At 40.4% G+C, this 13,677-nt stretch overlaps 1 protein-coding gene across 4 annotated transcripts; it reads left to right on the forward strand.

The window, feature by feature from the left end:
* The first annotated feature begins 1,160 nt into the window (after positions 1 to 1,160).
* rps21 (ribosomal protein S21) lies at positions 1,161 to 12,513 on the forward strand. 4 transcript variants are annotated; one of them, XM_073061951.1, is made up of 6 exons: positions 1,161 to 1,265; positions 3,476 to 3,563; positions 3,955 to 4,018; positions 6,781 to 6,852; positions 9,502 to 9,557; positions 12,422 to 12,513. In XM_073061951.1, the coding sequence occupies exons 2-6, from the start codon at positions 3,514 to 3,516 to the stop codon at positions 12,429 to 12,431; spliced, it is 252 nt and encodes an 83-aa protein (XP_072918052.1). In that variant the 5' UTR covers positions 1,161 to 1,265; positions 3,476 to 3,513; the 3' UTR covers positions 12,432 to 12,513. The 4 variants fall into 4 exon arrangements, with proteins under 4 accessions (XP_072918052.1, XP_072918056.1, XP_072918053.1 ...); XM_073061952.1 differs by having other exon boundaries at positions 1,219 to 1,330; XM_073061954.1 differs by lacking the exon at positions 1,161 to 1,265 and adding an exon at positions 1,422 to 1,673.
* Positions 12,514 to 13,677: the final 1,164 nt, after the last annotated feature.

Consider the following 13,677-nt stretch of genomic DNA (forward strand, 5'->3'; position numbering starts at 1 on the left):
TACACTTACTCCCTCACTCCTATTTAGGGCCCCAAACAATCCTTTCAGGTGAGGTGACACTTCACCTGTGAGTCTGTTGGGGCCATTACTGTATCCAGTGCTCCCAGTGCGGTCTCCTGTGTATCAGTGAGACCCGACATAGATTGGGAGACCGCTTCACCGAGCACCCACTTTCCATCCACCAGGAAAAGCAGGATCTCACATTGGCCACCCATTTCAATTCTACTTCCCAATCCTATTACAATATGTCGGTCCATGGCCTCCTCTAGTGTCGCGATGAGGCCTCTTCCAGATTGGAGGAGCAACACCTCATATTCTGTCTGGGTAGCTTCCAACCCAATGGCATGAACATCAATTTCTCTAACTTCCAGTAATTGTTCCCACCAACACCCTCCCCCCTCCATCTTCACCCATTCCCGTTTCCCTTTCTCACTCTCCTTACCTGCCCGTCACCTCCCTCTGGTCATCCTCCCCCTTCTAACCCTCCTGTCAGATTCCCTCTTCTCTAGCCCTTCATCCTTTTCACCTCTCTTCCCAGCTCTTTGTTTCACCTCTCCCCATCTCCTGGTTTCACCTATCATCTAAAATTTGTACTTCTTCCTCCCCTCTCCTTCTTGCTCTAACTTCTCATCCTTTTTTCCAGTACTGATGAAAGGTCTCGGCCTGAAACGTCGACTGTACCCTTTTCTATAGATGCTGTCTGGCCTGCTGAGTTCCTCCAGCATTGTGTATGTGCTGTTGTGAATGATGCATGTTTCTACAGCAGAAGACTTGCACTACAAAGTGCTCTTTCATATAATTTATGTTTTTTTCTTATGAATATGGCAATAAGCTCGACTTTAATTTGAAAATTCTTAGGTTTATTAATAATACAATTGGATGCCATTGGCTGATGTGATGGGCTTTAATGGGAGGTTCTCTGTATCTTTAACACTGTAGCATTATAGTCTGCTTTATGTTATTGCTTTTCCCGTGCACTACGTCAAAGGACTGATGTGGTGAAAACAGTCTGTATGAATGGCCCGTAAAACAAAGTTTGTAACTGTACCGCGGTACATGTGACATGAATAAATCAATGACTAATGCTATTGTTGTCTCATGGGGATGAGGAAGTGGGGCCGTTCATTATTTGCCCCGCAGTGCGCACGCAACTTGACTAGAGCGGGTTCGCCCAAAGAAGACGAGTCGGAAATGGAGCGCGCCGATTATTGACGTCACGTCCGCAACGCCAGCCTTTCTTTTCGGTGTCGGCCATTTGCGTGGAGGTGAGTTCGGGCTGTGAGTGAGGGAAAAGCCGTGGCGGGTGCTTCCGAGCCCGGTCACATCACAGGTTCGAGCATCGCCGGGATGGGAGACAGAAGGCGGCCGTGATTCTGGGGCCGCAGTCGGGCTGATGATGAACAAGGGAACCTAGTTGTTGGGGGTTGGGGCACCGCGTGTCCGAGGCGGGCGCGCCGGTACGGCCGAGCTGTCGGTTCCTGGGCCGTGTGCAGGCAATACCGGGCTCCCCAGGTGCTGTAGGTGGGCCACGTTCCTTCTGTGTTTCCCAAGGGTCTTCTGAGGAATTCATGGTGTCTGGAAGTGGAAGGAAACATTGAAGGCGACGTGTGCACAGGAAGCTCCCACAAACAACCACGTTACAGCGAAAGGGTGATCCCTTTAGTTACCTTAATGTGAGAAATATTTACTAGAGATAATGCATTGCCTCTTCCATTAATTACCATCAGATTTCACGCCCCCCACTAAAAATAAAGCTGGTTTAACTGTTAGCCGTGCACCACTTAGTTACAGTAACACATTGAATACTATTCTATATTTTTGTCATTTGGATTGGGATATGAACCGGGAAACTTCACACTTAGGGAACTGTTTCCTGATCTTATATAAATCGTTAGCAATCTCATTCCATTGAAACTTGTAAGTGGGGTCATCATGAAGTGCAGCACATGACACAATCATCAAGGAGGATCTCGACCTGAAACGGCGACTATACTCTAACATAGATGCTGCCTGGCCTGTTGAGTTTTTCCAGCATTTTGTGTGTGTTGATAGACAAATCAGCTGTTTTGCACATACTTGTGTTGGTATCAGTTTCTTTACTACGGCAGCTATATTTCAGCTGAGTTTGAGGAGATTTGGTTTGTCAACTAAAGCACTCAAACTTGTACAAATATACCATGGAGAGCATTCAGATTGGCCGCATCACCATCTGGTATGGGGGGGGGGGGGGGCGAAGGTTGTCTACTGCATAAGATCGAAGTAAGTTGTAGAGAGTTGTAAATTACTCAGCTGTCGTGGGTACTAGCCTTCATAGTAGGAGTGGTGCCTAAGGACATCATTAAAGATGCCCAGCACCCAGGATATGCCCTCTTCTCATTATTACCATCAGGAAGGAGGTACAGGTGCCTAAAGGCACACACTAAGCTATTCAGGAACAGCTCTGCCATCCGATCTCCAAATGGACTTGCACTACTTATTTTAACTTTCTAAGGGACAAATCTACTGACTGTAACTCCTTTTTTTTCTCTATCACGTATTGCATTGTACTGCTGTTGTAAAATTAACAAATTTCCTGACATAAGCTGGTGATGTTAAACCTGATTTTGATTAATATAGTAACACATCATTTGTTAGACCTATCTGGCCTCTTCTCTATCCCTTTCCTCCACTAATGTTGCCTCGCCATCTTTTTTTAAGGTTTATTTAACAACTTTTTGGTTATCTGCTTTTCTCTTTGTTCATCTCTTGCTTTTGGATTGATATATTTTCCTCTTTGCAATGCAACTATCACCATTAAGTGTTTTATGGTCAAAGTGCCACATAAATGAAAATTGTTAGATCAATAAAAGTATTTTTGTACAACTCAACAAGAATCTTTTTATCTGCCTATCGTTCATCCTATGCTGAAGCATGTGAACACCAGCTCCTCCAAGTCAGTTGCACTTCTGTGATGTATATATTCTTTCAATGTTGCATTTAGATAGATAGATAGATAGATACTTTATTCATCCCCATGGGGAAATTCAACTTTTTTTTCCAATGTCCCATACACTTGTTGTATCAAAACTAATTACATACAATACTTAACTCAGTAAAAAATATGATATGCATCTAAATCACTATCTCAAAAAGCATTAATAATAGCTTTTAAAAAGTTCTTAAGTTTAAAGGCTGGAACTCCTATTCTCATCTCGTGCAGTGTAGTAAACAGGCCTGTCAGTGGCACCCGCATCTGTGCATTTTTCTTTTTCTTTGGTATTTCATTTTTTCATAAATAGCTGTTCATTTAATTAATGGGACTTGTACAAAACTCAAGTTATTCTGCTATGTGTAGTTCTGGACAAATGTTAGGCAGGTATTGCTGAAAATGAAGTGATGAAAGGAGTGTTTACCAACAAGGAGGCTTAACAGTTAACTGAAACGGCCTGTAGAAAACTTCAGTTTTTAATGTGTTCTTATTTTTCTATCTCTGTAGATCTTTGTCTCATCTGAATAAAAGCCCTCCAATCCAGCATGCAGAACGACGCAGGAGAATTCGTTGATCTTTATGTTCCACGCAAATGGTAGGTATGAAGTGGGTGGCAGGGCATGTCAGCGTAGTAGTTAGTTTAATGCTTTCCAGAGCCAGTGATCTCAGATCAGGGTTGGATTCCTGACCTCTCCATTACTTCTGAGTTTCCTCTGGCTGCTCCAATTTCCCCTCTCATTCTAAAGGTGTACTGGTTAGGGTTAGTTGTGGACAGGCTCTGTTGATGCCAGAAACATGATGACACTTCTAGACTGCCTCTAGCATAATCCTTGGACTGTGTTGGTCATTGATAACAAATTACTATTTTATCACATGTTCAATATTTCCGTGTATATGTGACAAATAGAGCTAATCTAAATATTTGAACATGGTGATGTGCATTACATGTGATCATCTATGTTAATTTGTTAATTTTTGTCTTTTAGCTCTGCTAGCAACAGAATTATTGGTGCTAAGGACCATGCCTCTATTCAAATCAACCTTGCTGAGGTAAGTTATACATAAATAGTTTAGACTGTAAATCTTAGACATAACTATGGTTAGAAGTTGTATGGTCGGTATTGGAAATACTTATGTCCTTGTGGTCATGTTGCCAAGGGAAAATATTAAAAATCTAGGATAATTGTGAGACTAAATGAGAAATGGTGAGCAGACTTCACAGAAGCAACCAAAGGGAATTTTTTTTTACACACTGGATATGATGTAAGGTGCCCAATCAGGAAAATGTATATTGGCAGTCAAGAGTATTGCATTGAGGGAGTGAGCTGGTACAGGATTCCCCCGCTATCCGAAGGTAGAGCGTTCCTATGAAACCATTTGTAAGCCAAAATCTCGTAAAGTGAAGAAGCAATTACCATTAATTTAAATGGGAAAAATTTTTGAGCATTCCCAGACCCAAAAAAAACCTATCAAATCATACCAAATAACACATAAAACCTAAAATAACACGGGAACATATAGTAAAAGCAGGAACGATATGATAAATATACAGTCTATATAAAATAGAAATATTGTATATACGGTGTAGTTTCACTTATCAAAATCGGGAAGAGAGCGAGTGAAAACAGGTACTAATGTAGGTCTTTCGTAACTGCGAGCTGTCGTAAAGCGAACGTTTGAAACACGGGGGGGGGGGGGGGCACCTGTAATTTGTTGCCTCTGTTCAAAATAAATGATCTTGATCAAATAGAAACAGTTTCTGGTAGATAGATAGATAGATAGATACTTTATTCATCCCCATGGGGAAATTCAACTTTTTTTCCAATGTCCCATACACTTGTTGTAGCAAAACTAATTACATACAATACTTAACTCAGTAAAAAATATGATATGCATCTAAATCACTATCTCAAAAAGCATTAATAATAGCTTTTAAAAAGTTCTTAAATCCTGGCGGTAGAATTGTAAAGCCTAATGGCATTGGGGAGTATTGACCTCTTCATCCTGTCTGAGGAGCATTGCATCGATAGTAACCTGTCGCTGAAACTGCTTCTCTGTCTCTGGATGGTGCTATGTAGAGGATGTTCAGAGTTATCCATAATTGACCGTAGCCTACTCAGCGCCCTTCGCTCAGCTACCGATGTTAAACTCTCCAGTACTTTGCCCACGACAGAGCCCGCCTTTCTTACCAGCTTATTAAGACGTGAGGCGTCCCTCTTCTTAATGCTTCCTCCCCAACACGCCACCACAAAGAAGAGGGCGCTCTCCACAACTGACCTATAGAACATCTTCAGCATCTCACTACAGACATTGAATGACGCCAACCTTCTTAGGAAGTACAGTCGACTCTGTGCCTTCCTGCACAAGGCATCTGTGTTGGCAGTCCAGTCTAGCTTCTCGTCTAACTGTACTCCCAGATACTTGTAGGTCTTAACCTGCTCCACACATTCTCCATTAATGATCACTGGCTCCATATGAGGCCTAGATCTCCTAAAGTGCTCAAACTGGTAGAAAACGTTAGGCGCTGACCTAAGTTACCAGCAAAAAGCATTAGTCTGCACCTTAAGAGAGAAAAACAGAAAATACTGTAAGTATTCAGCAGGTCAAACAGTATGTATGGAGAAAGAAACAACTAATTCAAGTTGGTAAATTTTTGTAAGAATTTTAAGTTGCAGAGATGGGATAGTCATGCAGAAAGAGGGGTAGGGAAAAAATGGATCCTTAAAAAAAGGACCTGACAGTGGGGAAGTTTGAATTGTACAAATGATGGTGGCTGGTACTGCATGAAACGGTAGTCAAGGTATGTGTTATTTAAAAATAACAAATGTCTGAAATGATATAAAATGTACCTTCCCCTTTGTCTGCAGCTTAAACTTGATTGATTTAAAAGTCTTCAAACTAAAATGTTACCTCTCTCCTGTCTGACTTAAGAATTTCCAGCATTTTTAAAAATTTCTACTTTGGATATCTTGCAACTATAGAAATTTGCTTTTAGAGTTGCATTGCCTAAAAGGATGCTGGAAGCAGATTTAGTAATAATATTCCAAAGGAAGTTAGATGTCTACTTCTGTGGAAATATTTACAGCACTGTAGGGAAGAGCAGAGATGTATCAGATGTGGGTGAAGCAAGGTGGTCCCAAATGATCATTTTCCATGTTGTATCATTCTATAATTCTTATTGACTAAACAAGGCAAGTTCAAAGGAGCTTTATAAAACTTCCTTTTAGATATACACAAGACAGAACTCTTAAAATCCATTTTAACTGGGATATTAGTTGTATTGTTATTTGCCTGAATTGCATGCATTGTAGAGGTTCCTGTTTAGGAATGAGATGCATCAAAACCATTCATATTTTCAATACCTAACATATTTTATGGGTGTCCTTTTACTATTATTCACACTGCTATATTCCTACGTTTTGTGTCATATATATTCTTTGTACATGAGCATTGACACCAAAATTCAAGTTGTTAATGTATATACAAAAAGAGTAATTGTCCTAACAGTAACCACTGTATAGCTCCAAGTAGTCGGGAGAAACATCCATTCACACTTGTTTTGCATCCATTGGCTTTTTGTATCCACCTGTCATTGCTGACCCTACTTCCTAAATTTCACTTTGTTTCTTTGGCTTTTTAATTATTGATATTCACATCATCTACATTGTTCTTCTCAGCTCTCACCTTCACTTAATCAAAAATACCAGTTCTGGTACAATGACCAGACTTTGTACCCGACTTGGTTATAGACTTTGCTTTTAGGCAAAACATCTCCTTGTTTGAATCATCTGTTGAAATCTCTTTTATCTTAGGTCGATAAAGTAACTGGGAGATTCAATGGGCAGCACAAAACCTATGCCATCTGTGGAGCTATTCGTAGGATGGTATGTACATTTTCGATTAAATTCTTACTTGCGATTTATTATCCTTTTATAATAAGGAGCTTAATGGTGATGTGTGAAATTGCACATTAACGATGATCTTGTGTTTGCCATTTACTTTGGCGGCACAGTAGTGTAGTGGTTAGCACAGTGCCTTACAGGCGACCTTAGTTTATTTCCCACCACTGCTTATAATGATATTTTACGTTCTCCCCATGACCATATGGGTTTCCTCTGGGTTCTTCGGTTTCATCCCAGAGTCCAAAGACATACTGGTTGGTTGGTAAATTGATCATTGTAATTTGTGCTGGGGTTAAATCGGGGGATTGCTGGGTAGTGTGGCTTGAAGGGCCTACCCTGCACTTTATCTCAATAAATGAACATGTATGCTGAAATGTAGCTCTTTTAAATAAGGATATACATTGATGGGATTTTTTTTATTTTTGGGGTGGTAGGGATTCCTTATAATTTCTTGATCTCAGTCATTTACATGGAATCCCTATGAATGTATGTGTAGATTTCCCAGAAATCACAACTTTTCAGATGTTTAAATCAAAAATTTCACCCCATCTTCTTTGCAGCAGGTTAACAGTGTAAATAAAAATAATTGTCAGCAGAATCTTTTACCTTCTATATTAACTATACTAATACACGTGAAGGTTTATTCATTACAAGTGGGCTCCATTTCTAGTGTGATTTCTGTTGAAGTGTCTTGGCTTGGCCATTTTTTTTTGGTCAAAGCTGAAGGAGAAAATGCTTCATTATCTCTAAATTCACGCATTATTGGGATTGCCTTGAGGCAAAGTGATGGTATCGGATAAGGAAGAAGAATTGAGAAAATAGATTGTTACTTTTATTTATTTTTAATTTTAGTAATTCAGTGTGGAGTAGGCCCTTCCAAACCTTTGAGCCGTGCCTGCCCAGCAAACACCGTTAACCCTAACCTAATCACAGGACGATGTACAACAACCAGTTAGCCTACCTGATATATCTTTGGACTGTGGGAGGAAACCAGAGCACCCGGGAAGAACCCCTGCATTCCACGGGGAGGACGTACAGAGACTCCTTACCAGAATTGAACTCTGAACTGCAGAGCACACAGAGCTGCAATAGCGTCACACAAACTACTGTGCTACCATAGCACCAAAGTTTTCTGTTGCTTAATTTGTTCACAATTTTACTTACTGTTGGTTGAAGTTCTGGGGATGAAACAGAGTTTACTTATAGTCTTCATTGAGTGAGAATAGCTAAAATCCGAATCGGGGTCATTAATCACTGACTTGTATGCGGTGAAATTTGTTGTTCTGTGAGAGTACAGAGCAAAGAGATAAAAATTATTATAAATTATAAAATTTAGTAATGCAGTAAACGAAAGGAATATCGAGGTAGTGGTCATGGGCTCATGGATCACCCAGAAATTTGATGGTGGCAAGGGATAAGCCATTTCTGTCTTGGGCTCCTGTGCCTCCTCCCCAATGGTGGTAATGAGAAGGTAACATCTCTCAGATGGTGAGGGTCCTTAGTGATGAACACATCCTTCTTGAGGGCTGTCTCTATGTTGGGAGGATTGTGCCCATGATGGAGCTAGCTGAACCTACATCCCTCTTGCGATCCTGTGAAATGGAGCCTCAATACAGGTTGTGATATAACAAGTCAGAATGTTTCCCTCAGTACTGAAATGTTTGAGTCTGATGACAAAACAGAATTTCTCAACTACTTAAGTAGTATCACTGGCATGCATACTTTGATTGCAGCAATGTATTGGGTCCAAAATAGATCCCCCAAGATGTTGACGCCTGGGAACTGAAGCATCTCACCCTTTCTACTGCTGACCCCTCATTGAGGACAAGTGTGCTGTTTCTGATATTGAGTATAAAGTTGTTGTTGCGATACAAGTCAACCAGCCAATCTATTTCATTCCTGTGCCACCTCTTGGTCGCTATCTGAGATTCTACCAGCAGCGGTGTTGTTGGCATGTTTATTCATGGATTTTGAGCTATGCTTAGCCACAAAGTCATTTGTTTAGAGAGGGTAGAGCAGTAGGTTAACCATGCATCCTCAGACTGTTGATTGTCAGTTAGGAGAAGTTATTGCCAATACATGCTGAATGTGGTCTCCCAATAAGGAAATCCAGGGTTCAATTGCAGAGGGAGGTGCAGAGATTCAGGGTTTGAAGCCTGGTGATTAGTGTGGAGGGATGATAATTAGTATAGAGGAGACACCTGCCTGACATGTTTTGGGGTTTTCGAACCATTGGGATTGCATCTGCTGCAGACCAGATGTAGTGGTAGGTAAATTCCAGAAGGTCCAGGGCTTTGCTAAGGTTCATTTTGTGGATAATGGTTATTGTCAGTAACTAATCATGGTGAAAGAGTGTGATTGGAATCCATGAAAATATACATAACATAGAGACAGCTGTTTGAGTGTAAGTGGGTCAAAATCCAATTTGTGCTCCTGTTGAAAGTAACTTGTGTGGTACCACATTGTATTGTAAGTATGTATTGTTGAGCTCACTGTGTAGAACTGCAATTTTATCCATACCTGCACAGACCACATTGTTTACATTCACTCATTTGTTTTTGCTGATAGTGGAATGCTATTTGACCTACATTGCATTTGAAGACTTACTCCACATTTTCTCTTTTTTAACAGGGTGAATCAGATGATTGTATCCTAAGGCTAGCAAAGACCGACGGGATTGTGGCCAAGTAAGCTACATTTTGAACCTCAGTGTGATTTTGTTTGTGTTGGCATTATTGTATTTTTAAATTCACATATGGGGTGTTCAGCTAGAAAATAGAGTACCTTTCCGATTCCAAATGCAGGAAATTTTGTGGCATTGTTTTAAGATCATATGACATAGTAGAATTTGGTCATTCAGCTCATTGATCTTCTCCACCATTCTATCATGGCTGATTTATTATTCCTCTTTACCCCATTTCCCTGCCTTCTACCTGTAACCTTTGATACTGTGATTAATCAAGTAACTATCAATCTCTACTTTAAATATAGCCATGACTAGGCCTGCGCAGGTGCTGTGGCAATAAGTTCCACAGATTCACCACCCTTTGGCTAAAACCATTTTTACACATCTGTTCTATATGGATGTCCCTCAATTCTGAGGCTGTGCCCTCTGGTCCGAGGTTCCCCTGGTGTAGAAAACATCCTCTCAGCATGCACTCTTTCAATGTTCGTTGGCTTTCAATGAGATCTCTCTCTCGTTTTTCTAAACTCCAGCAAGTACAGACCCAGAACCATCAAAGGCTCTTCATATGGTAATCTTTTCATTCCTAGAATCATTTTTGTGAACCGCCTCTGGACCCTCTCCACTGCCATTAATCTTTCCTTGGATAAGGGGCCCAAAGTTGATCACAATACTCGGACTGTGGTCTGACCATTGCCTTACAAAGCCCTAGCATTACATCCTTTTTGTATTGTAGTCCTCGCGAAATGAATACTAACATTGCATTTGCCTTCCTTACCACTGACTCGTCTTGCAAGTTATCTTTAGGGACTCCTGCACGAGGACTCCCAAGTCTCTTTGCACCTCTGATTTTTGAATTTTTTCTCCCCATTTAGAAAATAATCTATGCCTTTATTCCTTCTGCCAAAGTGCATGACCGTGCACTTTACTACACTACATTCTATCTGCTACTACTTTGCCCATTCCCTCAATCTTTCTAAATCCTCCTGCAGACACTCTGCTTCCTCAACACACCATCCTTCCACCTATCTTCGATTCGTTGGCAAACTTGAGCCATTAATCCCTTCATCCTTCAGTCTAGTGATTCTTGAAAGATAATTACTAATGCTGCTGCAATCTCTTCAGCTGCCACTTTCAGAACCCTGGGGTGTGGTCCAGGTGACATATCTACTTACAGACTTTCCAGCTTCCTGAGCACCTTCTCCATAGTAAGAATAGCAAAAACACTCACTTCTGCTCCCTTCCACTCTCACATTTCTGGGAGTCTGCTTGGGTATTCCACAATGAAGATAGGCATAAAATGCTTTTTAAGTTTGTCTGCTTTTCTTCAACCCCCATTACTAGCTACCTCTCCATTGTCATTAAAGGCAAATGTTCATCAGATCAGACAGGAGATCAACACTTCTGCTGTAGCTTTCAACATCAGTAGGCAGGGTTCTGATGAAAGATTATTGACTTGGAATGTTAACTGAGTCTGTCTCCTTGGATGCTATATCTAGCATTCTATTTTCAGGGGAATTAAAGTTAGCAGATGACAAAAAAATTGTTACTATTTTAAAGCTTGCTTATTTATTGAGAGATAGTGTTTAATAGGCCCTTCCAGCCCTTTGGGCCACACAGCCCAGCAGCCCACATTTAACCCTAGCCTATTCATGGGACAATTTACAATGACCAAATAACTTGTACATCTTTGGACTGTGGGAAGAAACTCGAAGCTGGGAAAACACTGCACATTCCACAGTACAAATTCCTTACTGAGGACACTAAGATTGAACTTCGAACTCCAATATCCTGAACTACAATAGCGTCACACTAACTGCTACACTACCATGGCACCCCTTGCTCTAGAAATCAAACTGTCTTCTGTCTGCTATCAATCTGTCCTTTTCCTACAAATTCCTCTTTTTAGATTCCAAAATCTTACTAATTTCTTTAGACACAGGAGCAAAGTTCAAAGTAAATTTTATCATTAAAGTACACATGTTGCCATATGCAACGTTGAGACTCATTTTCTTGTGGGCATATTCAACAAATCTATAGAATGGTAACTATAATAGGATAAGTGAAAGACCACCCAACTAGGGCATTCAACCTGAGTGCAAAAGACATTTAGCATAAGGTGCATTTACAACACGTGTTTAAAATGTAAGCAGTATAGCACTACTGGTGCTTCATACAACATGCAGTGGATACTGGCAGGAAGTTCAGTCGTCTCACATCCTGGGGGAAGAAGCTGTTCCTTATCCTAATAGAAACATAGAAAATAGGTGCAGGAGTAGGCCATTCGGCCCTTCGAGCCTGCACCGCCATTCAGTATGATCATGGCTGATCATCCAACTCAGAACCCTGTACCTGCTTTCTCTCCATAACCCCTGATCCCTTTAGCCACAAGGGCCATATCTAACTTCCTCTTAAATATAGCCAATGAACCGGCCTCAACTGTAATACTGCAGCACCTCTTTCCTAATGGTAAGGGATGGAAGAGATTGTTCAGGGACCAGATGAGATCGTCCATTATGTGCACTCCCAGAAACATAATGCTCCTGTTTGTCTCCACAGTGGAGCCCATTTATGTATGGCGAGGATTAACCAGTGTACACCTTCCTAGAGTCCACAATTATCTCTTTAATCTTGTCCACATTGAGACTGAAGTAGCTATGCTCATAGCATTCTGTAAGTCGCTCTACCTGCTCTCTGTATGTTGTCTTGTTGATGAGGCCAACCGCTGTTGCGTCATCAGCAAACTTGATGATTGGTTTGTGTTGGCTCTAACAGAACTTTCATGAGTCAGCAGCAATCTTAATAGAATTATCAAATTTGTAAATTAACACTTTTTTGCTTTTTAATATATGTCCTTTTTCTTTTCAGGGCTGTCTAACAAGCAGAAGACTTGTATTTGGGAAGGCTGATGTTTGTATAGAAATAAAAAAAATAAAATTGGTCGTTGTCCTTTGCAATAAGTGATTAATATATCATTGGACATATATGAATTGGTAGTTTAAATATTTCACATTATGACATTATATTATCCATCAGACAAATCTTTACATTTGAACTAGTCCATTCCATTAATGTTATCCTGCGTTACTTGCACAGCCTTGTCATCAATCTAATGTGCTGCTAAAATGTTTATTGGAACAGGCAAATTTCAGTGTTCTCTAGGCTCTGCTTTCTGACAGGTCTGCTGATCTTGCAGCCCTTGATTTTGGATTGCTGTTTCATATCAAAAATGATTTGCCTCTTTAAGAGTCTACAAGGACGGTTGCAGACCATGGAACTGGCATTTTTGAGTGTACTTTACCGAAGATGTACAGATATGACAATCATTTAACTTAGGTCAAATCTTACAACCAAATTTATTTATAAAACTGATAATTCCATCTGCTTAATACTGACATTGTGATTACCAATATGTTTATTTTGATTTAGAAATTCTGATTAAATTAAAGGAAGATTTACTGTAATTAACGATATAAAAATGAACAACTCAAAAAAGAAGCACAAAAGTGCTCTGCATATTTTCAGGTTGTTTTGAGCATTATCGCAGAAGAATTGCTGTTTTTGAGAGACTGAGCGATTCATACCTGGGAGAGATTCGGGCACGCTGTTATGAGAGGAAAAAGTTCAATTTCAGATGAAACTTAACAAGTAGCCCTTAAAACTAACAATTGTGAAACAGATAGAGTTTTTGTATAAAGTAAAATGATAATGCTTTGATGCCAACTTTGTTTTGAAAAGATTTCTTTCCCCACCCAAGGCAAGTTATAAATCAGCTTAAATATCCTGTAACTAATTGAATCTAATCTATAGCATTTGAAGAAATAAGATTTACACAAATGGCTTATTACATCTGCAGAATATCAGGAAATGCATGTCACTTTTGGTAGTGTGCTAAAGCAGACTTCACTCGGACATTTATACTTGCATGTAAGACCATAAGACATGGGGGCAGAATTAGGCCATTTGGCCCATCCTGGCTGCTCTTTCTCCCCCCTCAGCCCCAGTCCCCATAACCTTTGCTGTGTCCAATCTGGCCTCCACAGCTACCTGTGATAACAAATTCACCACCCTCTGGCTAAAGAAGTCCCTCCGCTTCTGTTTTAAATGGACACCCCTCTCTCCTG

The sequence above is a fragment of the Hemitrygon akajei genome, chromosome 11 (assembly GCF_048418815.1).
Source record: "Hemitrygon akajei chromosome 11, sHemAka1.3, whole genome shotgun sequence".
NCBI classification, from domain to species: domain Eukaryota; kingdom Metazoa; phylum Chordata; class Chondrichthyes; order Myliobatiformes; family Dasyatidae; genus Hemitrygon; species Hemitrygon akajei.

Excerpts from the sequence above, each read along its gene's own strand:
- rps21 (XM_073061951.1), top strand. The coding sequence starts at position 3,514 with ATGCAGAACGACGCAGGAGAATTCGTTGATCTTTATGTTCCACGCAAA. Across the intron at positions 3,564-3,954 it reads CTTTATGTTCCACGCAAATG|CTCTGCTAGCAACAGAATTA; the intron begins GTAGGTATGAAG and ends TTTGTCTTTTAG. Across the intron at positions 6,853-9,501 it reads GTGGAGCTATTCGTAGGATG|GGTGAATCAGATGATTGTAT; the intron begins GTATGTACATTT and ends CTTTTTTAACAG.